This window comes from Nyctereutes procyonoides, unplaced genomic scaffold (genome assembly GCF_905146905.1).
Source record: "Nyctereutes procyonoides isolate TBG_1078 unplaced genomic scaffold, NYPRO_anot_genome, whole genome shotgun sequence".
NCBI lineage: Eukaryota > Metazoa > Chordata > Mammalia > Carnivora > Canidae > Nyctereutes > Nyctereutes procyonoides.
Window position 1 is genome coordinate 1,678,937 of NW_026575030.1, and position 26,693 is coordinate 1,705,629.

The 26,693-nt window shown below is 42.5% G+C and overlaps 1 protein-coding gene across 7 annotated transcripts in view; it reads right to left on the reverse strand.

Moving 5' to 3' along the window:
- Window positions 1-26,693, reverse strand: part of MGAT5 (alpha-1,6-mannosylglycoprotein 6-beta-N-acetylglucosaminyltransferase) — a 336,949-nt gene that overhangs the window by 168,390 nt on the left and 141,866 nt on the right. For all 7 annotated transcript variants that reach the window (XM_055315894.1, XM_055315891.1, XM_055315888.1 and 4 more), the window contains one exon: window positions 25,110-25,274. In XM_055315894.1, coding sequence (XP_055171869.1) covers window positions 25,110-25,274 — 165 coding nt within the window. The remainder of the gene's footprint in view (window positions 1-25,109; window positions 25,275-26,693) is intronic.

A 26,693-nucleotide genomic window follows, 5' to 3' on the forward strand; every position in this document is an offset into this window, starting at 1 on the left:
AGAACCCTAAGATTTGAAAGGAAAGTTGCAAAACCATCCAACTCATCCCCCTTGATGTAACTCAAGCTCCCTGAAACCACTCCTGTTGGTTTCAACACTGCCCCAACTGTACTCTGATCGCCTTTTCCTATTTGCTTGAAGCCCATGACATTACTGATAAGCTACATTCAAGGCTTCTACTGTTGCTCTTATAATACTTGGAGAAATCTGTATGTGATGTTCAAAATGGAATGAATACCCACTATAAAATGTTAATAAAGCTACCTATTAAAATTAAGACAGAGAAGAAAGAGAGAGAACAAAATAGAAGGCCAATTAGAAGAAAATCCATTTTCAACACCATGAAGATTTCTTTCTTATAACATTCTATTTCACAGCCCTAATGTTTGGGAACCACTCAAAGATGACCCCAGAATGACTGCATTATCCTTGCCTGCCTGAAGAAAGCCACATATAGTTAATGTGGGTCTCTATTCCACTGCCAACCTCAGCAGATCCTTCTAACACAATCTGGCTCTTCTATGACTGTATTCAACTTACATGTAACTTAATCATAATTTCTAGATTTTTCTGACCACTCCAAGTCTTCAGTTGTTCTTTTTTTTTTTTTCTCAGTTGTTCTTTTTGGCATCTTCGAACCCCTTCAGAGCCACCAAATGTCAGTTGATGTATATGGCATCATAATCCATGTATCTGGACTTGCCTTTTATAAAATAACAGTCCTCAGCATGCAGGACCACCATGCCCTTTGACAGAACTTGATCTGCATTGGGATTTTACCTCAGGTAAAAATCTTGTTAGACCACGTTTTTCTAAATTTGTCTCTGAAGTATAATCTCATACCCTGAATACTGAATCCTAGTGGTTTCTGAGGCAAAATCACCTAACATCACGATAAAATCCTCATGTTAAGGCTCCAGGTCAAGACCTGGAAACAATGAAAATAAAAATGAAGACATGACAATGCAGCCAGTTACTGTACTGCCAGCGTGGGGGACCTTCCCACTGCTTGAAAGGTCCACGGAGCCATACACAAGACACTACTGTCCTAAACACCTGGGACAGCGCAGACCAGCTGCCATGAAAGGCGGCAGGGAGAACACAGTATCATCTCTCTCTTCTGCTCCTCACTCAGAGGCAAAAGAATGGAGAGCACCAGGAAAGGGGACAGGACAAACAGGACCTCTCTGTTGAATGGGAAATGCTGCGTGAGGCAATCAAAGTACTACTCTTTGCTAGATCCACCTCTTTGGATGCTGAAACATCCAGAGAACAAGCAGGCAGGGAGCTGAAAGGGAACTGAGGGATCAAGCTGCCTTCCAGGGAGTGTGGTCCAGCCCTCCCACCCCCTTCCACTGTGTTTTACACCTGTCATCGTGCTCTGTGTGAGAAGGGACCAAGAGTGAGGACGGAAGGGGCTCTCCTATCATCCTAGCAAAGCCACAGCCCCAGGACTGCTATGTGGCCCCATGTCAGTAAACTCTAGCTTCAAGAGGCTTGGCCACTATCAATATAGACAGTTTTCCAGCTTGGCTTTTCTTCATTTGAAAAGATGGAAGACAGAGTAAGGAGGAAGGGAAGAAGAAGGGTAGGGGTAGATACGTGGAAGAAAAGGAAAGGGGAAAAAAAAGGAGCAAAGCACTTACTCATATTAACACCTCCAGGCTTACATTATTTCCCTCCATACTTTTTATACTAAAGTCACAGCATGAGTAACCATCCTAGTGCTTAGAACCAAGTGCCTAGTGATAATGGATTCATTTGCAATTTAATGAATCCACCATCCATTTTCAATCTGCGTATTTTCCACTCAATAGATAGTAACACTTATTATCATATACATATCATAAAAACATGCAGGAGGGGCCAGGGTACACAGTGTGCCCAAAACGAATTGTAATTAAAAGAGAACAGGCTACCTCTCACGTGTAAAGGTCTATTAAGGACCTATGCTGACCCAGAGTCATGTCTGCTTGCTATTTTTAGCAGTGTGGACAGTGGCTATGCCCTGAGCCAGGAGCATTATCTGGGAAGTTGGGGGTGGAAGCCCATAACCTTTTTCATATGAAAGCTATTTGGAGACCCTGCCCTGAAACATGGCCTTCCAGGTACCTACCAGTTCTTATCAACTTAAGTATCTGTCTCAACTACAGCAACTTTTCAAAGAGCTGTGTGAGCAGGAAATCACATACTTTGATAAAGATTCCCTCCGTGTCATGGAAAGTCTACAGTATAACCACTGGTTATGAGAGCTGCTCACAGAACATAGACCTTCAAAAGGAAATTCAGCCCCCAGCTATGTTCCAAGGCAAAGAGGAAGAAAAACCCACTCATCAGTGATGTCTGGGACCCTAGACTGGCCAAGGTGAGGTAGAGGTGGTGGGGGAAATCAACCTGAATTCTGTTAAAACTGTAGAAGTTTGGAGTTGAGACAAAACCCAAACCCTCTTAATTTCAAAGTTAAGGAAAACAGAAGTTGAGTGTATCCTTAAATTAAAACTACTGATTAGGGTGCCTAAGTGGCTCAATTGGTTGAGTCTGCCTTTGGCTCAGGTCATGATCCTGGGTCCTGGGATGGAGTAATACATCAGGTAGTACGTCAGTCTGCTTCTCCCTCTGCCCTTCCCCCCTGCTCATGATCTCTCTCTCTCTCTCTCTCTCAATAAATAAGTAAAATCTTAAGAAAAAACAAAACTACTGATTAGCACTGGCAATAGAAACAAACCCTTCTATTACCAGATAGCTCACAATGGACTGGAAAGAGCATGGAGTAGGGTTTCAGGTGTTCTACTTAAGGGCAGGAGCATCTTGAAAAGGTGACACTCATCACTGCTCTTCCCCAAAATAGAAACGAGAGAGGCATTCCAGTACTGCTTCCCGTTCTACCTTTGGACACTCTGACCTGAAGACACAGACCCAACCTGAAAACGGCTCACTAAATGAAGCATCATTTACCGGCCAACATGAAGGAAAGTTTCCATTTTACTCATTCATGCTAAGTAGGTCTGACACTTGTACAAATTAAAAATGTCAAACCAAACAACAACAACAAATAGATGATATAATCACATATGTCAACCCAGCCTGGCCTGACACAGTCTATCATGTGAATGAATTTGAGAGGGGAACTTTCCATATACACAGTCATGGAAGGTTCCAGAAGGACCAAACTCTATGCTGATCCAAGGGAGACACGAATGCAATGTCCGATGCTACCTGAGTGACCACCAAATAACGAACATTAGACTATACAAGCAAGGCCAAAGTTTTATAATTTTCTAGGAAAAATTGACTACATAAGTAATCATAGCAACTGCCATCACAATTAGCATAAAAATATACTCACAGCAGCCAATGAATGACCCTAACTTCATCTGCAAAGCTCCCCACCTCCACTCATATCCTTTGTGCCCTTGCCCACTGTCCTGGAGCCACACTGGCCTCATTCTGGACTATAGACATGCCAAGGAACCAAGTCCTGGACTGTCTGTCACCCAGCTGGCCATTTCCTCTGTCTTCTGTGCCTTTAAAGGTAAGTGGCTCCCTCAGCTCATTTAGATTTGGGCTCTAAGTGCATTCCCTCTGAGACTGTCTCCAAGCATGCAAAATGCATGCTCAACCAGTCCAAGGCAATGTTCTCTTAACCTTGCTTTATGTTTTTTATTGCTCTTATCACTACTTGGCATAATCATCATATGCAAACCTGTTTGTCTCCTGCCCCGTTTCCCCAAGTAGAATGTAAGCTCCCTGAAGTGATGTTCTTGTCCTCTTTATTTTGCATGATGCCCCCAACAGCTATGAGAGGCTCAATAAACACTTACTGAGTTATGTAATTAATTTTCAGACTCCATGTACCCCACGTAATCATCAAGTGATTGTTCTCGCTCGGCTTGACTCTACTAAGGGAAGTGTTCTCTGCTAGATTTTTTTTTATCACCACTGTAAAGCGCTAAAGGATTTGGTTTTGCTTTGCAGTTCAGTCTTAGTATGTTCTCTGCTGACAGCAGAAGCCTGATAGAGAAAAAGCCACAGAATCGACAAGCCTGAGTCACAGGGAAGTTATGCTTGGCCAGCCTGATGATGGCCATTTTAAGGGTGGGGGGGCATCCCTCTGAATACCAAACCGGCCATGGAGGCCACATGTCCAATGGGGAACTGGAGGAAGATCAGGGGAGGTTTCAGAGGAACCATTTAGATGGTTAGAGATCAGTACAAACCAAGGTGTAGCCCATGATCAGAGATGGTAAGGGATGCCAGTGTGCGTGTCAAGAGAACACAGGAAGAAGGAAGGAAGAGGATGAGCACACCACCAGCCCCCAACTTATTGAACTGTTAAGTGGAATTGACCTGTTTGTCGCTTGCTTTAATCTCCCACAAAACTTCCAGAGACAACTGAGGGGCTCTTACTAAGCAACATAATCAGGGAAAGAAAGAACATACAGCTTCAGCTAGAAACAAAGAGTCAAAGTGAAGAACAAGCTAGAGTGCATCAACTGTCTGAGATAACACAGGTGGGAGCAGCTCCCCCAGATGTCACTTTACTGGTTTCAAGTTCAGGCTTTCTAAAAAGAGGATGTACAGGAGAATACATGTGTAGAACTTTCAGACACTGTGATGCCTGGGTGGCTCAGTGGTTGAGTGTCCACCTTTGGCTCAGAGCGTGATCCCTGGGCCGGGGATGAGTCCTGTATCAGGCTCTCCGCAGGGAGCTTGCTTCACCCTCTGCCTAGGTCTCTGCCTCTCTCTGTGGGTCTCTCATGAATAAATAAATATAAGCTTAAAAAAAAAAAAAGAAGAACTGAATAGTCTTGCCTCAATTCACATAACCTGCAGAGATCTGGACATTCTGAGAAACAGCCCCGAGAATAAGCCCTAAAACAGAGTGGGTAGCTAGGACCACTCCCAAGTTTGATGGATGACTCATAGCTAAGAGTTAGTATAGCAAAAGGATAGTCAGCAAAGGGAAAGGCATAGGGGCCAAAGTCCAGAGGTAATCAGACACAAACGTTAGAGTCCTCTCTCAGCAGACTCACGTGTGACATGCGTAATTGACTCCCGGAAGGAAAGCTGGTGTTTGGCATAAACTGTATTATTTGTACATTTCGGGCAGAGTGAGCAATTCTTACCAGGGAATGGCAGGAACCCTCCCAATATCCCACTTCTCGGATACCAGCCATGGGCCAACCTTGCCAGCAGGGCTGGCTAAGGACAGCAGTCTTGGGCCTGCTGTGCTAACCCATACACCATGCCCAAGTCTGTCCCATCTCAAGACACTAACACACAGCGTGCTGATGCCAAGACGCCCTCACACAGCGTGGTGAGAGTGTGTGGGAAGCAGTTGCTGACAGCTTGGGATTCACACCACGACCAACAGGCATTGTCACTGGCATGGATTCATCAAGAGCCAGAGGGGACATGAGCACACAGCAAGAGAGAGGCAGTCTCCAAGAGCAGGGAGCCCAGTAGTGATTCTCCTCCCAAAGTTAGAGAGGCAGAAGCAGCTCTACACAGCAGAAGAGCAGCCCCATGGAGCAAAGACCATGCCACAGGGGACAGCCGAGCCAGGGTGCTCAGCCCAGGGAGAAGCTCAGCCCCCGAGAATTCTGGATTCTGAAGGAGACGGAGGTGACAACCCCAAGAGTGCACATGGTGAAGCCACAGGATAAAGACTGGGGACCTCCAGCCAAGTGAGATGAAGGATGAATGGTGGTTTGAACATAGGAATTGTCTCTCAGCTTCCACACGCTAAACACCAGCATCTATCTGCTGGTTATTATTTTTTAAACACAATTTGCTTTTGCAATGCTGTGAATACAGCAACAAAGAGAGGTATGGGCAAGTTACACCCTTTTGTACATCAGGCATTTCTATAAGGTGTGAGGAGCAGGGAAGGAGAGTGAAAGGGGAAGTGGGGTGGCTTTTGGGTAGCATGTGGCAACGAAAGCAATGTTCCTGGAAATCAGGTACTTGAGGAATGTAGAAAAGGGGAGATTGACCCAAGGGTTTCACTCACATATATCATTTGAAAAAAGAGGACTGTCAGTGTCAGTTTATTTATCAGCTTTTATAGAAGGCATGATAATCACACTTCCTAGTTTTTATTCATGAGAATAAGGAACCATCAGTGTTCATGAGCCTTTGCAAATACTTATATGGCATTAGGCAACCAACAAATGTCTAGTTTAAGAAATGATAGACCTTTTTTTAAAGGGTTAGATCATAAATATTCTAAATTTTAATGGTCTTTGTCACAAGTGCTCAACTTCTTCCACTATGGTGTGAAAACAGCCACAGGCAAAATCTAAAAATAAGCATGGCTGCATTGCAGTAAAACTTTATTTACACAAATAGGCAATAGGCTAGATTTTGGCCTATGGGCCATCATTTCCTAGCCACTGGTCTAATCTGTATATAACATTTTAAGAGGCAGAAACAGGTCAAGGATGGTCACTGAGGCTTTTACCTGAACTGATATTTACTTGTCCGAAAAGAAATGTCATTTCTGTGCCAGTTAAAGCATTTTAGTGCCTTTATCTTCACAGGAGGCTACTAATGCTACATCAGGGAGACAATCCACAAACCCAGCAAAAATAATGGAGGCCCTCATTTCCAGACAACAGCAATAGAATTCAAACTTCAGTGAGCACTCAAGAGAACAAAAACAATAAAAGACTAAGAATAGGAATTCATTTAATATACAAGTCCCATGAAATGGAGGGAAAATATCCACCTTCTCTAGTAATCACAGAAATACATGTAAAATATCATTTCGTATTTATGATACCACCAAAGTTTTTTTTTAAAGTAAAATAGCAAGTACTTAAAGAATGTAAAACAAGAATACTCATTTTATGGATGAGAGTATAACTCGTAATGTCTATTAAGTGTTCACATACTTATACTAGAGATTTTGAGTCATAAACAGCAAAGGTTCACTCTCTGGAGACTCTTAACCAAAAAAAAAAAAAAAAAAATTCTAGACCTAGACTAGCAGAGAGAATAAAGAAGTGTAAGTGAGGTTCCCTACTCTTAATTTTAAAAGGCCCCCATCTCTAGCTGTGCAGCAGTTTTAGCAGTGACACTCCTGGTCCCCTGGGCTCTGTATACATCTCTGACTAAAGTAACCAAGAGAGAAAAGAGGAATACAGACATATGGGGTCTTCTAATATTATTTTTCGTTCCCTGTAAGATGGCCCAGTAGCTGTCAACCCTCATGCATGGCCAACCACAGCATTCTAGATAGCTTCCTACTCAAATACGAAGTAACACACCTACAGGTTACCAGACATTTGAGAAAACAATTTAACATGAAAGAAATCAAAATGAACTCATAAACAGAGAACAAAAAGAACAAAAACATGGAGGAAACAGAATACAGAACCCCCCCCCAAAAAAAGAGAGAGAGAGAGATGATACTGTAACAATGGGATAAATATCTGACAGATCAGCAAAGGAATAGACTGATTCATAAAACCAGAACAAGAACAGGATGCTATCCAAAAAAATAAAGGAACCTTGAAAGAACAAGCACTCTTGGAAATGAAGACTAAAATAGAAGAGTTAACACATTCAGTAGAGGAGCAGCTTATAAAGTTGTAGAAATCTTCCAGAAAACAGTGCAAAAAGATGAACAGAAGGGTAACAGGAGAGAAAAGTAAACATAAAGAGAAGGGAAATCATCATTTAAGTGCAAATTCCAGTTAACATTCTAAAAGGAAAAGTAGGGTAGGGTAAGGAGGGAGGACTGTCAAATAAATAGTCCAAGAAAACTTTCCACACAAGAAAGATATAAACATCCCAACCAAAGGAGTCTACGAAAGGGCCAAAATTGGGATGAAATAGGCCCACAGCAGCTCAAGAAATGTCAGAACACAGGGTAGAAAGCCAATTCCACAAGCTTTCAGAGGGGCTGGTCACATTCAGACAGGAGAATGCCACTGCAGTTCCCCAAAACCACACCAAAAACTAGAAGTCAAACAGGTCTTCATGAGGAAAATAGTTTTTAAATCTAGAATTTTACATTCAACTAATTTTACATTTAGCCAATGTACCATTCAAGATAAAGATGTTGTCCATGAACTAGACTTATTACAAATATCAAATCATTGTGGTGTAGACTTGAAACTAAAAGAGTGTTATAGGTCAATCATCCCTCAATTTTTTAAAGTGGTATTTTCTAACATGCAAGAAATTTCAAAATGTTCTCCCTTCGTATACTCTGAGCAAACTGCTAGAAGATGAACCATTACAGGATGAGGGAATAAACCAATAAAGAGGACATGAATCCAGATCCAGGAAATAGGAGAGTCTACATAGGAGAAGCAAAGGGTCTTCCCAGGATATGAGAACAGGCAGCCTCAGGACAACCGAGCAGCAGAAAGCCACCAGGCCAGACTGTAGCAGGACAGAGGTTCTGGGGAGAAAGGTGTCAACTAAAAAACATATCTGATAGAGTCTCTGATCTGTTGGCCATATTAAGAGGGGTTCTGACAGAAAACTTCAGGCTGAAAAAAAAAAAAGAAAACTTCAGGCTGAATTTTGGTAAGGCCAAGAATGTTTGTCTGTTTTGTTCTCTGATGTATTTCCAGCACCCTGAAAGTGATTAGTAAATATTTATTGCTCCAATTAATTAAAACTAAGAAATTTAAGCAGTAAATTATTAAGCCTGAGAGAAACAAAAAGATGTGTTAAAAAGGCAATTCAGTATCATACCATTTAACCATTTAACTAGATGGCTAAGCAGTGTGTAAGCACAGAGTAAGCACCAATCACTGATTTTACAACAACAGCATCAGGATATTAGGGTTCTGGAGGATGGGGGAGAAGTGTGTGTGGGAGAAAGCACTGGCGATGGTGCAGAATGGCAAAGAATGATGTGGATTTGTACATAGCATCAGAAAGCTAGGTTCCCAAATTCCATTATAGAAAAACAGGAGATAATGTTGAAAACTGCAAGATAATGAAAAGCAAGATAAATATGTTAATGAAAAATATGAAAACATATATTAGAAGAGGCAACTAAAAGTTGTTAAAGGGGGATGCCTGGGTAGCTTAGTGGTTAAGCATCTGCCTTCGGTTCAGGGCGTGATCCTGGAGTCCCGGGATCGAGTCCCACATTGGGGTCCCTGCATGAAGCCTGCTTCTCCCTCTGCCTGTGTCTGTGTCTCTGCCTGTGTCTCTGCCTCTTTCTCTCTCTCTCAGGGGCAAGAAATAGAGATGTGTAGGGCAGGGGAAGGTGGCTGTTAGGAACCCATGTTATTTGAGTTTTAAAATGACGTATCTGTGCTAATTTGAGGAAAAAATTAAACCTTAAAAACCTAAAAAAAAAAAATGCTTACACTTTAGGCATAGCCATTTTATACCTGAGAATTTCTCCCAAGAAAATAATCAGAGATGTAGAGACTTATGTTCACTACAATGATCTTTGTAATAGGAAAAAAGGGACGGGGGATTTAAAAATAGGGATCTAGGTAATGAAATAGATAATACTATGTAGATATTTTATAAATAAAGCTTTTAGAGAACAAAAAAAAAAAGCAGGATCCCTTAAAAACCGGGATTTAAAAATTATATGGAGTACAATTGTTTTTATGCACTACACACTTAGAAAAAAAAGAGCAGGAAAGAATAACCATATGTTAACAGTCATTGCTCTAGATAACAGGATTACAGATCCTTTTTATTTCTTATTTATTCTTTTCTCTACTATTTTCCCCACCTCCTACAATGACTTAACTTCACTCTATCAAGCATTTTTATTTTGTTTCAAATTTTTAAAGCAGAAAAAAATGAAAATTGGAAAACAATTCTTGGTATTTCTCTAGAGAAAATGATCTCACTTGGAATATTTAATGGTAAGAAGAAAATTCAAGGGCGATTAATACATGACAGCAAAAAGAAGGCCAAAAACATCAAAAATTCACAAAACCAAGTATGCTTGGCACCTGAAACATTTACAATCACATCCAAATCACCAAAAAGGTCCTGGCTCTTAGATTATCTTCCCTCTTGAGCTTAAACTATTCTTGTCTTTAAAAACACCCCATGTGTGGTCCTTCTGCCTAATGTTCAGTGAAATTCTATCTTCCTAGATGAGGGCAGTTATCTTTGAACATGCACCTCAGGTTCAAGCCAACTAGGGTCTAAATCCCAGCTCAGGCTTTCACCAGGTTGGGCAGATTTTCCACCATCTCCTACCCTGCCACATCTTGCTTTTAAATTGGGATGATTATTTTGAAGGTCTGCTCTGGGACAAGAAGAATAACGTACTTGAAAATGACTATTTGTGCCTGGGACATAATAATCCATCAATAGACAGTGGCTATTTTTTGGTTCTTTGGAAACACAAGCAAATCTGATCTGTTCAGCCACATTCAGGAATAGGTACCATGTACCCATCCATCCATGGACTCCTTCTCTTAGACTCAACATTGTCATATGTGCAGAGTCTGAGGATGGCTGAGAGGAGACCGTCTTCAAAGACCAGTACCACCGTGACTAGCTTCCTGGTCACACGTTTACAACTGCATCCTTTACTAAGAAAGCAGCTATTTCAAAGGGAAATTGACCAACTTGGAAAGGATGCGTGAGTTCTCTTCTACAAATACCAAAAAAAAAAAGGTTCAAGAGATACAAGAGACATGAAGCAGTGAGGCAACAAGCCATACTGTTGGAAAGTAAGTGAATCCAAGCTGTGTTAGCTGGACTGGCATTTCCCGAGGTCAGCGTGTTACATCCATACCAGGCATTACCTAAGGTGATTATTTTCACTGTTAATTTCAAATCCTGCTTGAAGTCTTTTCTGTAGTGCCTTCAACAACTCTGCCTTTAGTTCCTACTGTCAAAAATCTATGGAATGGCAAGGCATGATGAGATTGGAAGGAGGAGGAAGGTCTGCACCACTCTTAAGGAACTGCTGAGAAGACCAGAATGGGTAAAAGGTTTCCTCATACTAAAGTGTGGCAAAGGGTAAGATTATGAAAATTTAGAATAAGATTCCTGGTCATTCCTGGCAACATTTTAGAGAAAATTATTAAACAGATGACTTAACAGTACTTACAATACCAATGAAACTAAAGTCCACAACTCCCTCCTCCTCCCTTTCTGAAAGAGCACTAGACCAGCAATGGGGAAAAACACGAAATGTCCTGTGACATGACACCCTGACTTCACCTTTTCACAGTATCTTTGTAAGATGGGAAAGTGACAGGCTAACTAGCTGTATTTGTATGTGTGAGTGATTGCACTAAAACAATGTTGATCTCTGAACCCATGTCATCTTGGAAGCTGTCTCTAGTGCAGACTGAAAGCCAAAATAGAAATACTGGTGACCCACTTGGAAGAAAAAAACCAAGTAATTCAAAAGATAACAAAAACCTTTAAGAGTCAATGTAATATATAAATATATGGAAAATAAATAAAATAATATTGAATAGGAATTAAGGGTAAAATTCCACACTCCGGGAATAAAAGCATGAGTTGTCAGGAGGCAAAAGAGGTATAGGGATAGGGAGACAACTTGGTCTAACAACAGTCCATACAGAGAGCACTGGAAGGTTTATTCCGTAAATCATAGCTGCAGCATGCTGTGGCTGCTGTGCATTCAGGCTACACAGAACAACCCCAGTGTGTTGGACTCAAGGGCAAGGCTCCTCTTTTCCACCAAGCTCTGGATTACTCAGTTTCCAGAAGAACAGACACAGTTCTGGCTTCCTGAGTTAAGTGGAGAGTACTGGCAAACTGGAGCATGCTTAGAGGAGGGTGACCAGAAGGCAAGGGATCAGGACACCTCACCAGCAATGCACCAGTGACAGACCTGAGGGTGGTGAGGACAAGCTGCCTCCAGAGGAATATGCTACAGGACACATGACCCATGTCTGCAAAGATGAGTAGGACTTGGTCTGGAAGGTGAAGCCAAGACCACCCAGCAAGAGTTGCCCTGAATCTAGGTGATTATCTTTCTGAGGAGTTGATCTCTACCAGGGACCCAGGGGCACAGGCTGCACTCCAGGGAACACCATTCACTCAGACTAAGGGCTGGCAACCTTTTTCTTTTTTTCAATTTTTTCTATAAAGGGCAAGATACTATTTTCAGCTCTGGGGGCCATAAGGTCTCCATGACACCTTCCACAACTTCTCAGTTCTACGGCAGTAGCACCAAAGCAGCCATGTAATGAAAGCATATGGGCAAGACTGTATTTGAAATCTGTCTTTACAAAAATGGGCGATGGACCAGCTCTGGCTCATGGGCCATAGCCTGTTAACCTGCCATACAGACTATGATGCAAATGTGGTCCATTCGTCTGGTTGTGGGACATCTAGAATTGTTCAGATAAGGCTGGAGGATTGTGCACCAAGGATTTTAGAAGGTTGCAGTCCCTCCCTTTGGAGGAAAGATTAAGTCATCCTGATGTCTTCCTAAAAGTCCATAAAAAGGTGTCTATGAAAAAAGAAATAGAAAAACTAGATGATCTCACAGTCAGTTCTGACAGCAGCAGGTCTAGAACCCAGACCTTCTGGTTCCTAGTCTTACCCTCCTTCACCAGAGCTCACAGCTCCGAGGCCTGGTATCCCTCAACTTGGTGGACATTCTGAAATCTTCTAAATGCCAGTTAGCCAATCACTAGCCAGTCACCACTTTCTCAGAGACCTTCCTGTATTGACACCCATGTCTTTTCTGCCTTAGTGACACACGCAGACCACCCAGTGGCATCTGTATGATTCTTTCCTTTGGAAGCTTAGAGTAGTTGGTAGAGAGTGAATGTCATCTACAAGAAGGGAGTCTTGTAGAGCCTTGGAGGTGGGACCAGACCTTCACCCCATGGCTCTATGTTTCCAAGCTATCACCCTGAGTCAAGGGGAGCACAAGAGTTGACTCAAACAGTGAGAAAATCTGGATCCTGGATTCAGACGTATCACTACAACTTACTTATCCGAGTACTATCTTTCAGGACACATGAATCTATAATCAAGAACCCAATGTAGGTCAAACCTCACACATACCACACAGGACTAATGACAACTTTACTGTGGCCTTCTGAGGACTCGAGATCACACACCAAAATCTCCAAACCTGAGGATGGTTTCTGTAAAAACAGTCCTCAACAGGGGTTTTATATTTGAATAGACAGCAAAATATATACAAGAAATTGATCTCCACACACTGTACCCACTTCATGACCAAAAGCCCACCCCCCCCCAAAAAATGTGTGACCCTTCTGTTACAATCTTGACTATATTTAGCTTATTCTTTGGAACAAATAGAACTTGCTCCCACTTGGGTGCCTCTAATACAATTTTGAAGCTTGTTAGCTTTGGTTAAAAGGTCTGTGGAACAAAGTCTCACAGAGAGCCTTTTAAAACCATTTGCTGAAACTACATTTTGATCATTATAATAATGGCCAATATTTTCCAAGCACTGTGTGCCAGCTCTTCTTACACACTTTTTCATGTGGCTTCCCAATGTCCCGTGAGCTAGTTTTTGTAGCACAGATGAGGAGATGAAGATGTGACCTCCCTAACCGCTGGCCAAAGTCATACTGCTCCTGGAACTCAGATTCAAGCCCCAGGAGCCTGAGCATGAAGCCTGTATACTGCTGTCTGCTGCACACACCTGGGTCTCATCCTGCTCCCTCTGCATGGAACAACCTTCTTCAGGTACCCTCATGGCTCCCTTCCTCACTCACTCGGCTATCTGTTCAATGTCATTTCAGAGAGGCTATCCCTGACAATCTGCCCAATCTGAAACAGTACCCCCCTCCCTGCTCTCTCCTCACCTGATTTATTGCTTCATTTCCACATTGTTTGCAGGAAACTTTATACTTTTTTGTAATACAAAAGAAAAACGTTATTTATCAAATCTTTCCTTTTTAAACTTCTACCCTATTGTTACATCGACTCAAAGAGGTTATGGCTGCTTTTTGCTACCGGTAGCCAAGAGGCCTGAAAACCAAAGCTAGGTGACCCCCTTGGCACTATCAGATGACGGGTTAGCATGTCCAGCCATGAGCAAGCACTCATCCTGGGCTTTCTTGGCCAACTCAGTGGCTACTAAAAGCCCTCTACTTTAGGGAACAACAGTCCTCCCTACATGGCACAGTCATGGGCCAAGAGCCACCTTCTTAATCCTCACAACATTCCCGGTAGTACAGAGAAGGCAGTTTCTCTTCATCACCATGTTACTCTGTCTGACAAGGGCCAAAAATGTAAGGAGAGACCAGAGCTCATAACTGTCACCTGGAGAACACCCAATTGGAATCCAGAGAGCCACTGAAGAGAAACCACTGGAACTTCAGTCAAGTAGTCTCCTATATTTCAGTGTCAGATACCATCAGATTCAGCTTTTACTAATCTTCTCTTTGCCCTAACCCAAATGAACCCTGAAATAAAGTCCTAAATATTTACTTTGTTCTGCTCATCTTGCCACAACTTGTTCAGCTCATATTAACCATACTTAATGAAAGCAATTATTGAGAAAGTTCTATTAGCATAAAGTTTAGACAGGTTAATGACTGTCTTCTCTTGAGAGCTGAGCTCCACGGCACAGGAATTCCCCTCCCGACTTCTGAGTGAGAAGGTACCGTGAGGGGTCAGGCAGTTTCCAGACTTCTTCAGTTTGCTGTGACGAGGGCTGCATGCCTTCCACCATGTGATTATGAAAATTCCTTCTATGCTAATTCCTACAGGTTACTCCTATCCCTCTCCTATCCCTAGATGGCCAGAGAGTTTGAAGTTCGTGCCTAAGGCCAAAAGGTCAGGCAAAACCAACAGGTCCTCTTGAACTAGTATGAAAGAAGCTCTAGGCTGAGGGTCAGGAAAGGTATTATAAACACTGCCAATACTCCCTCCCTTCTCCGCTACACAGTGTGGCCCTTTGTTTACAACAGAAACTCTAGTTTCTTACCTGGCTGCCTTTCTACTGCCTGACACAAGTCTTGGCACCATCCAATGTTGGCTGTATAAAACATACAATGTTTGCCATATTATATTTGTGCCTCCTCCCTTTTAACAAGTCTTAACCCCAAAAAGCAGGAACTGTAGGTAAGTGGGGTTAAGAACTGTGCTAGACTCTCAGATGCATTAACTCATTGCATCCTCAAGGGCACATAAGGATAGTGTTGGCATCACTATCTCCACACAGAGCTTGAAGCTGAAGCCCAGTGATGGTAAATAAGATGCCAATGGTGAGTAAAAAAGGAAGCCAGGAGTTCTGTTCAAGAGTGTATTATGCCAGACCAGGTCTGGCCTGTGACTGTCAAGTAACTTACAGAAATAACTTTTCCCAGGTTCCTATACTATTTTCTCTATAAAATACAACATTACAACTAGGTAGTTTACACACTCAATAAGCACTAACCATGTGCTGCTACACTCTGGCTCAGAGGCCAAGCCTTCAGGTCAAGTTAAGAAGTGCATGTCCCAAAGGCCACGAGTTATTGAGCTCTGATTTTGTGCCCAGCCTCAAGTGTTTCCCATGTAAGAACTCAATCCTCACAATGATCCCACGGCACAGGTACTTTATCCCCATTTTACTGATGATGAAACTGAGTTTATCCAAGGACACACAGGCAGGTGGTGGTAGAGCTAAGATTTGAACCCAAGGTGGCAGGGTCCAGAGTCTGTGTCTGAACCACAATCCTATGGCTGCCATTCAATCTTGTGCAAATGCCTCCCTGCTGTTGGGGGACAAGTCGTTTACTTGATGCTCACTGTGGCTCTTCTGTAATGACTTTTAAGAGCCCATCTCTAGCTGCATGGAGGTAGAGAGCAAGTTCCCACTATTAATGCTGGTCTAAAAGCTCACCAACATGGAACATCAAGACAGCTTAAAACCAGCTAATAGTATAGCTGGCCAACTCTGACGAGGCAAATCAAAATGCAATTTAAACCCTTCATCGACCCCAGACACATAGTCCCTCTGCTGCCTCTGTCAATGCCACGGGTCCTCAGCTTGACATGAGTTGACTTGGGTGCTGTGATCCTGCTCATGAGATGTGCTGAATGTCCAAAGGTCAAGGAGACCATTCTGGACAGTAATGGAAAGGACATCTGCTGCCCAGAACTGTGGGGCGGCTCAGCCACTCTTGGCCACACATCTAACCGGATGCCCCTTTGCTTCCTTTTTAAACTCAGCCAACAATTTCAGATCACCTTCACAATACAGGCTGCTTTCTCTCTTCTTTTTCTGAGACACACCAAGAAGGCAAAAAACATCAACAAAACCTAACAACTGATTTTCATTTAGGTTGCCTAATTTTAGCAGCTATGGATCTACAAACTCAAAAGCAGAGCTTAAAAGGAAATCCATCAAAATCCCCACAAGCATTCATACCTAAGAAACTGTTTTAACCACCCAGAGATAGACATAGCCCCCTGCTCCCATTGAAACACTTTAATTCTACATTTTTTTTTCTGAATTTTTAAATCTCAGGCTCCAGACTGCCTCTTTGAGACATGTGTCAATAAAAACAGGTAAAGGATGGAATGGTAAAGACAAGGGAGTATCAGTGGGAAAGCATATGCTATGCTGTGGCTGTGGAATGTCTAATGAATCAATACCATATGCAGACTGATAGTACAACTGTATACATGTACCCGATTTAGCCAAATTAAGAGCAAGTGGGATCTGTCGCCTTCTGATTAAAACGAGACTATTTCAGCCTGTCCTATCTCCAATCCACTGAACAGCCCCATATAGAGGAATTTTCACCAACAAAAGTAAAAGTGCATGGCCAATCCCATAGTACAGGTTCCTAAGAGCTCCTGTCCTCCACCAACCTCAAGAGGCTGGGGAAAACAGCATTCCTCACTGGGATACATACTCTGACTTACTGAAATGAAAAAAAAAAGCCATGTACTTCTTGAAGGTTGAGTACTAAGTCTAAAGGATTAGTGGGTTCCCACTTTTCTGCAAGGACTACTCATTGATAGTCATCTCTATTATAGCTCGTTAGAAGTGTTTAAATCCTACTTACATAACCAGCCATCAAGAGTTACAAAATAAAGTCTTGTTATGTAACCCTAGTTTTCTTAAAAGCGTAGCAAAGCAAAGGCATTTCCCCCCTTGAACAAATAACAGTCAACTGCAATGCAACTTTCCAGGTGCATTGGGGGATTCCAAAAGTATTCACTTAATTGTCAAAGCAGGCCAGTGGCAGACACACCGATCTAGAACTGACCACGTGGCCATCACTGTCATGATACAAGTTTTAGGACAGCAGCTGACCTGGTTCATGTCCCAGAGAGGAAGAAGTACATTCACTTGGACTCCTACTGAGATCCTGCTATTTGCCAGGCTCTCACTTAGGTACTGGGTTCAAAAGAAAAATGCAGGATATTTTGCCCATGCCTTCAAAGAGCTTAGAGCTTGGCTGTGGAGACAGATAAAGTATGGGAAGGTCCAAGGATGTACATAATAACAGTTGTGAAAACACAAAGCAAGGGCACCAGAAACTTCTGAGGCTGGAGGGGATCTCAGGAAGGCTTTTTATGGGAGCCACTGCTTCAGAGGAGTCTTGGAAAAGCTGATAAAGAAGAACCAGGAAAGCAGAAGGGCATTCCAGGCCGAGGACAGAAACAGGTAAATGTATAACAGCATAAATAAATAGCAGAGTGTAGGCGAGGCAAGCTCCCCGCAGGGCTGTGCCACATTCAGCCATAACAGCAGCATTTCGAATGGGAGAAGGAAGGTTAACATTCTGGAAGCTTCGTCCTCTGAACCACCAAGGAAAGAAAAGTTTGAGTCAGGCTTAGGACAATTCGGACGAGATCAGGCGCATTCAGGGTGGTATGGCCGCAGACGGTTTAGGACAATTCTGGAAATCCAAACCAATAATGTGACGTGGGTCTCTGGTAGTCATACCTATTTTATCTGCTGCCTGGACTCTCTTTAAGGACTTTTCCCCCCACCGTGAAACCCTGGGGTGACCTGCATGATTCAGAGATACCCAATCAAGATGTCATCGAGTACTGTGACTAGATCATGGAGAGGCATATACAGCAAGCCAAGATGATCTGAACCACACCCTTTCAAGAATGTTGCCAGCAACCTAGACCCCCCAGTGACCATTTCAACCACCACCCTGAGAAGATGGCCGTAGAATGAAGCCAAATCAGAAGGCAGGGCAGCTCAGCATCATCTCTGGAAGTAGTCAACTACATGGGCCCCCAACTCCCTTTCCATTTAAGATTTTTTGCCTCTTTTTAAAGAGATTATTGACAAACACATGGGTATCCTGCTAAGCCTTTAAGTACCAACAAAAAAGGTCCATTTGGGAACTGTAAATTTAAAGCACTCAAATGAACACATACAAAATTATTTTCTAATCTATACATTACACATATATTAGTTATTTGTGATATTCTAATAACTAGTTACTGCAATTTCCATTCTTACATCAACAAAATAAAAGCTACATCGATGTGGCTTGTAAACTGTAATTAACACTCATTTAGTGCTAACTTTGTACCAGGCATATGTCTGACGTGGTTTACTTAATCCCCATCAACAACTCCCATGAAAATGGGCACTACTATTATTTCCCTAATTGTACAAACGAGGAAAGAGGGCCATAGAAAAGTTAAGAAAGATGCCCATGGTCACAGAGGCATTAAAGTGGTGGAGCTGGGATCTGAACTAGGACAGCCAGGCTCCAAACCACTGCCTTCCATGAAGCCTTTCAAGTCCTGAGCACTAGAACCAATGTTCCAACTTCCTTTAAGCTGATCTTCCTTAAACAAATGGCTTGCAGTAAAGCAACCCACATTAACACATGGCTACTGTCCTCACAAGATCCTGTCTTTGTGGGCTTGTTTCCTCAATAAAGGCATCACTTGGTCATGATGACAGCACCGCCTCATTCTCTCCTGTCGTCCACCAGTGTCCTGACATCACCTCCACCTGACTCAGGTCTCTAATCCCCCTTCCCTTGGGCATCATGCACATGCCTCCTTTCAAGCCTTCTCCTACCCACTCCACTAAACTGTCTCACTTGGCTTCCCCCTTTAAAGCACCCCACTTCCACTTGGCCACTAATTCTTCTCCAAAAACTCAGGTCTCATCTCATTGTCCTCCTGCTTTATTTAAAATCTCCTCAGTTGTCACTGCCTCCATAACCAATACAAACTTCTGAGTTTTACTCTTCACAGACTCCCTCAACCTACCTTGTTCAGGATCATCTCCTTTTCTACTGCTCCAAATATACTACGTAAGTTGTTTCACGCTGTAAAGTGGATCTTGGGGGACCTGTCTTGTTTTTCTTACCTCATTTAATTTACTCTCTCGTGTCTTGATAATTATATACTCTGCGTAAAATTAATAAAATAGAATTTCCTCTAACCCATTCCTGTAATTTAAATCTACTCTCTCAGACTACTTTGCCATCATTATTCTGAATTAGCAGCTCTTTCATGAAAAGAAATAATTACCTTCTATAGAAGCAGGAGTAAAATGCATGTTGCCAAAAATTTACTGGAGTGGGTCCAGGAAAGGAGTTTCTTAAAGGTCAGGATCCCAAGAGCCTTCCGAGAGTTTATAAAAATCTCTTTCTTGGAGGTCTCAAAGATCGGTTGCAAAACTAAAAGTGGTTGGGGCTGAGGACTTGCCAACAGCCTTGCAAGGAAGAGAGATTTTTTTTTTTTTAAAGATTTATTTATTTATGAGAGAGAGAGAGAGAGAGAGAGAGAGAGGCAGAGACACAGGCAGAAGGAGAAGCAGGCTCCATGCAGGGAGCCCAATGTGGGACTCGATCCCGGGACTCCAGGACCACACCCTAGGCCAAAGGCAGGTGCTAAACTGCTGAGCCACCCAGGGATCCCGAGAGAAGGATATTTTATGTGTCAGCTGGCCCATAAGCTGAGCACAACATTCTAGCATCTTTCTGCACTGGTCTTAAGTGAAACACCAGATTCCAATATTACCTTGTAAATCAGGGCTCCTCAACCACCGTACAATTGATACTTTTAAAAAATGTTTATTTATTCATGAAAAACACATAGTGAGAGGCAGAGACATAGGCAATGGGAGAAGCAGGCTCCCTGTGGGGAGCCTGATGCGGCACTCAATCCCAGAACCCTGGGATCACAACCTGAGCCAAAGGCAGACATGTGACCACTGGGCCACCCAGGTGCCCCTACAATTGACATTTTTGGCTAGAGAATTTGCTATTGTGGGGGCTAGCCTATGCACTACAGAATGTTTGGCAGCATCCTTGGCCTCTTTCTACAAGATGCCAATAGTACCTCCTAGATGTCAACCAGAAATGTCTCCAGACATCGCTAAGCATGGCCAGGGGGGTGGAGGGGTTTGCAAAATTGCCAGCAGTTGAGCATCAGTGCTATAAATATCCATGCTCATAAGGTTAGCATCACTTCTCTCGAACTGTAGTTCTCTTTCGCTTCCTCCTCCTGCCCTCCTTTCTCCTTCTTTATGACAAAAATCAAAACACCCTGACCACACAAAATGAAAACCACACCAGCAATGACATACATTTTTCTAGGAAGATACCAAAAGAATTATCTCTGACAAGCAGCCAAGTATTTAGTGCTGCCCTTATAAAGAATGAAACTGGAAACAACATGTACATGTAGATATACATGTAGATGTAGAAACAACTGTGTTTCTCACTCACGTTAATAAGAAAGCACCCAGCCCTCTCCTGTCTCCCAGCCATCTGGGGTGCCATACACCAGCCATTACCTGATCCCCAAAAAGCCACCTGTGGAGCTGGGCAGGGGGCTGAGGCACTTTAGGTGCTACTCCAACACAACTGGTAACATGGGGACCCAAGTGAGAAAACAACACAGATGCAAGTTAATTTCAAGGTTCATTAACAGCACAAAAGGGGGAAAATTGCACTTCCAAATGCAAGTCCTGAAACTCAGCAGGGACATTTTTCATTTTCAGTTTTTAAATGGTAGAATAATAATTATGGCTCTTTTTATTGAGAACAGCATCCAAGCTCAAATACATTGCACTTCACCTGCAGATACTGTGATACTACACATACTACACAGCGTGTGACTATTGACGTTTGTGAAATGTAGGCCTGGCTAAAGTTTGGTTTAGACTCACTATTGGACATCAGCCTTAATGTTATCATCAAGTTGTGCCTTATAGCTAACCCTCAATGCTGGTGACTTATTCAGCTGATGTCATTCAGCTGATGTGAATCACAACTAGTTCTTTAAAGCATAAGTAAATAAATGCAGAGGTACACATGCACTCATGCCCCACCCCCCCAACTGATGGAAAGAGTGCCCATTCCCTAAAATACTACCATCTAGAGTTGTAACCATCACATTCTATGAAGACTCCACAGCATGGAAGCATTTGTGGGAAGCTCAGACATGACAGATTAAAAAAGCAAAACAAAACTCTACTTCATAGGTGGTGTTTGCTAAGGTTTGAGTAAGGGAAATGAGATGCCAAGCCCCACTTCCATGCAAATCCCATAAGCAGAAATGGAAAAGAGGAACCAAAAGGAGACATTCCTTTTAGCAATGAAACTGCATGCTGTCCCCTCCAGCACAATCCAATCCCAGGGGGCATTTATTATGTACTTTCAACAGGTAGGCTTTGGACAAGGCACTATGGACAAAACAAAGATCAAGTGGACACTGTCAGGCCTCAAAAGGCAAGCACTTTCATTATCACAATTTTTTTTTTAACCTTTCCTCTATGTTGCACATGGCAAAGAACAACAGATCCAATGCTATTCACTCTGCTTCATAATTTAAGATCATAAAACTAGAGAAAAGCAGAATCGGTCTTTCCAAAAACAAATGCCTCATTCTGAAAGTGTATAATTTTGGCAAAGATTCAAGTTCTTTCAAGGAGTAGAAACTGATTTACTATGTGACTGGTTGAAGGGTGGGGATATTTTAAAATCTGGATTTTTGTTTCTTCGATTCATTTTCGTATTCCAGAAGATAAACCAAACTCAAGAACGCAGTTCGAGCTAATTCTTGATTTCAATGGAGTTCATTTCCAGCGAGATTTCTCTAGGGGAACATTGCTTTCACAGAATAAAAAAGCCCAAGAGTGATAAATTTGGAAAGAAAAGCCATTTTGGATACAAGGTACAGAAAACACAACTAAACAGAGGAAGGGCACACGCACACACACATATACAGAGCTATGCCTAAAAAGAAAATAAATTTAGGGAACCCTTCTTCAACTGCTATGGGTACCTAATTTAGAATCAGTTTAGAGCCAACCAGAAGATATATCAGCAAGCAATAAGACACAACAGTAAGCAATCAGAAACATCAGCGAGCAATAAGACACCAGAGTAAGCAGTAAAGACACACCAGGGAGAACATTTCTGAGCAATAACCACATGTCTTAATGCAAAAAGAGAGAAAAACTTCACTCAGAATTGGAACCCTCTAAAAATGAACGCTCTCCAGGCTCCAGAGCAGGGGTCTGGGGACAATATGGCCATGGATTGGAGAGAGGGCAACAAAAGCAATAAATGGCTTTTTCCTGAACAAGTGTACAAACTAACATTTTATCCTTCTCTTTGGCACCCTAATCTACAGACAGGGCAAACAGTTTAGAAATAGGTTGTTCAACTGACAAAATATAAAGCCCTCCTCCCCACTCCCTCATGTCTACATCCACTGTGGCCATTAAGGCCTAAGGGAGGACTGCCCGTGCACACAGAGGGACAAGCTTGTTTTTACACAGGCTGGCCATAAAAACAGACTCTTAAGACACAGAGAACTTCCTTAGTAGACAGGTTATTAAATATCCCAGGAAACTGTCAGCTCTCTAGGAGCCTCTAAGAAAATGGCAGCATATTTTTCTAAAGTTGCCCATTTGTGATGATTTACAAACGAGAGCCAGGAAGATGGAGCCAACACTCACAACCTCTTCTCTTAATGGTGCTGGGTCTTAAGCTGACCTCAGAGGATTCCTACACTAAAGGTATCCCCCTTCCAAACACTTCAACTCCATAAAATCTGTGAAACCAGTAATGCAATCATAGACGTTGAGAAGACTGAGTAAAATCATGTGCCTCCAAGGATCACAAATAGTAACCGGTATTTCCTGGATAGTTGCTGGATGTTAGTTTCCTCCTCTTCCTGCCAATTATTTCCTGAGTCACAATCCATTTCTAATCTGTGTCTCTTTCATGAGGACCCTATGCCTCAATACTACCTACTTTCAAAATGTACCTTCCTATGAGAAGCCTCATAGCTACCTCCCCTTACATGGCCACCTTTTATGGGATTTTATGCATATATACTATCTTCTTAATTGGCCATTAAAAATCTCAGAGTGTAGCATATACAAAAGATGCAAAGGAGTGACAATGAGGTTAATTACTAAAGGCACAACTCTAAATTGGCTCCCTTCTCCTCCTGCCCCACCCCCACAAAACACACAAAATCCTTAAGGTCCTTTAAATACTAGTAAAAACAGAGTACCAGTGGCACATGGAAAGGAGACCCATCAACTTGGAAATCGTGCTCAAGAGGGGTTAATGGAGTAAACTAACTAACTCAATACATGGAGTTAGGATCCCGCTTGAAAGAAGGAGCCACCGACTCCCTCCCAATTCACTCCTGAAGTTCTATCTACCGTTCTGAACCCAGGTACCTGAAGCCCAGGCAGTGTGAGTCTCCCTGTGAGCCTGGCACACAATCAGGACAGAGTCAGCAAGATCCCTTCTCAGGGCATAGAATGACAACTGACTTATTTATATGGGCCATATACGACAGAGGCCGTGGGAAGCAGTGAAGGTAAAGGCAGACGGAGCACCCCACTCCACCTCTGGAAACAGGAAAACGCAGAACTGCCAGGAAATCAGATAGGACCTTTTCAGTAGCGTTTCCTACTGGGGACGGGGGTGGAGGAGTGGAGGTTGGAGAGGCATGGGTTCCATTTATTAATAAGCAGCTCAACACAGTGGGAGGTTTTCTTGTCTAATTACAGAAGCTGTTGAAAACTGCAGGGAAGATAGGATTTATGGCCCAGATGACACTGCCTCTGTGTTGTAATTAAAAGTTATTTTTAATACCGTTCTTGGGTTGGACACTTTGGATTATTAGAAATATATTTTGTGATTTAACAGTTGCTAAAGGGCAAAGAACATAACAGAAAGGTAATACAACGAGCTTGCATAATGCGAAACAATTAAATGTTTTGACACTAGGAGGTAGGAAAGGAGAAAAATCTCTCCTGCTAAAGTCCGTACTTTTCTATAATGCAAGTCAGAGGTAGAGAGAAACCAAAAAGTACACTAAATTAGATTTTCAAAGTATCCGAAAGCAACCCAGCCCCTTATTTTATCCATTTGCTAGAGTTTGGATACCACCACCAGAAATGCAGACAACTCATCTACAACCATTCACCCAAAGCACCTTATCCTAATCCTCGGGCTCTGCTTTGTCATCCTAATAAGAACAAGTCCTGGCTAAATACAGAGACCCAGAGGGTAACCCCAGGACAGTGTGATAGGGGGTATCCGACACAAGCCATAGGCAATACACACTGTACGAGATTTGAGCTTTTTCTTTAATCTATTCTTCTTCTCTCATCCAAGAGTCTAGTTTTAAGAAGGGACTAGACTAAATCCACCCCAGGGAGAAATGCAGGTTGGTGTCCATGAGTGGGCAGCAGAATCAGCCCAAGATCCGTTTATTTCATCAGTGCCATTTCCAGAATTTGCATCTCCCCATATACACATAGGAGACATTTTCTGCAATCGTGGCTCTTCTTTAACAATGGGAAGGAGAGAATCTATTATATGGAACAGATTTTTGAAACTGACAAAAATGAGGAGGAGAAAGGACCTCCAACTGGCATGAGCTTCCCAGATAACCTCTCTATTTCACTTATCCATGCTATGAATCTTCTCATTAAAAGTGAATTCCAGGAGCTCATTATGTGAAATATGTCACAGAAGCCACCAGGATTACATATCATGATGAAACTTTAAAAGTCTTTTAACATGTTAATCAAAAACAAATTCAAAATCAGCTTTAGAGGGGCTGTACCAAGTTTATGGGATTGATACCAGAAAGAACCACTGTGCTCCTTTATTGTCTTCCTGGTTCAAAGCAGGGTCTGACTCCATGTCAGGACACACAAGTGCCGTTCTTACCTGCCACATTAATTTTCTCAAGTGCTACCAAGCTGGGAACAGCCGTAGTGGAGTTGGTCGAGTTTGTCCCTGTGCCATTGACAACAAGATTGTCCACTTTTGACTCTAACTTGCCAATGCGCTGCAAGATGTTATCCAACAGCACAGCAAGAGTTTTCTTCAGATCTGTAAAAGAAAATGCAGATAGTTGAAAAATTCTTTGGCCTCTGTATGTTTGTCTGCTGCATGCATGCATTTGCTCTCTTTCTCTCGCTCTCCCTCCTCCTCCTCTCTGTCTCTCTCGGACATGGAGAACAGAAAGTGGCACAGTCAAGAAGTACTATCTGAAGACATGTCCTAACAAACCCTATCTTACAGATGACAGAGACCATCTTCAAGTGGTCAAGACAGTACAAAAAAAATTGGTCTTTTCTATGATGTGAGTTTGGCAGTAGGTGACATAAAATTATTCCCAGCCACTAGGCTGATCGAAAAAAACCAGTATTCCTTAGCATTCAGTCAAAGCACTCTGTTAAATTCCTCCTTCCTACAGCATAGTAGTCTGACCTAGAGAATGACAACCCCAAAGTGCAGAAAGGCCTTGAAGTAGCTTCTGGATCAAGTTCCTTGTCATTGGGATACCTGGGTGGCTCAGTGGTTGAGCATCTTGCCTTTGGCTCAGGTTGTGATCTTGGGTTCCTGGGATCAAGTCCCCGCATCAGGATCCCAGCAGGGAGCCTGCTTGTCCCTCTGCCTATGTCTCTGCCTCTCTCTCTCTCTCTCTGTCTCTCATGAACAAATAAACAAAATCTTTGAAAAGAAAGTTATTTTTAGTGCTATATCCTCCAGTACATCCCAATTTTTTCCCAAGTCTTTATTTCTGTTGGTTACTTATGGTAATACTTAATAAAAACTCCAGTTCCCAATTCCAGGCATGTTGGATAACTCAGAAGTAACTATAAGGAGATTTAGAAAGATACTTAAATTAAGACCAGATTCATTCATTCATTCATTCATTCAAGAAATATTTACTAAACAACTACTGTGTGCCAGGCACTGTCCTAGATGCTGGGGATAGTCTCTCATGGTGCTTACATTTAAGAGTTGATTCCCTTTTCTACCCGTGTGACTGTGGGTTAAATGCTACACTTCTCTCAGACAAAATTATAGACACTTTACCCTCAGATATACATAAGCATTTACTAAGTTTGTACACGAGGTATTACACACACACAAGAAGATTAAGCTTCTCTCTTCTGGAAACGCATAATCAAAAGAAGATACATTGATTTGCACATGTGAGGAAGGCAGAAAGACAACAGGCTGGCCACCCATGTGAATAGAATCCAGCCTCATTAATGAGCTGGGAGTGGTTCAGGGGAAAAGTGCATAGGTGTGGGTAGCAGGATATGCAAAGTCCTGAACTGAGACAAATGCAAAATTGCCACTTTCCCTCCTACTGGGAACAGGGCAAACCTGCTTTGAGTAGGTGATCTCATCTGGCCAGGAAAGAAGCACACACGGGATCAGTTCACCAACCCCGAGACACAGCCAATCAACCTTGACCCTCAGCCGTAAGGCACTCAGGCTAGGCTGTCTGTCCTA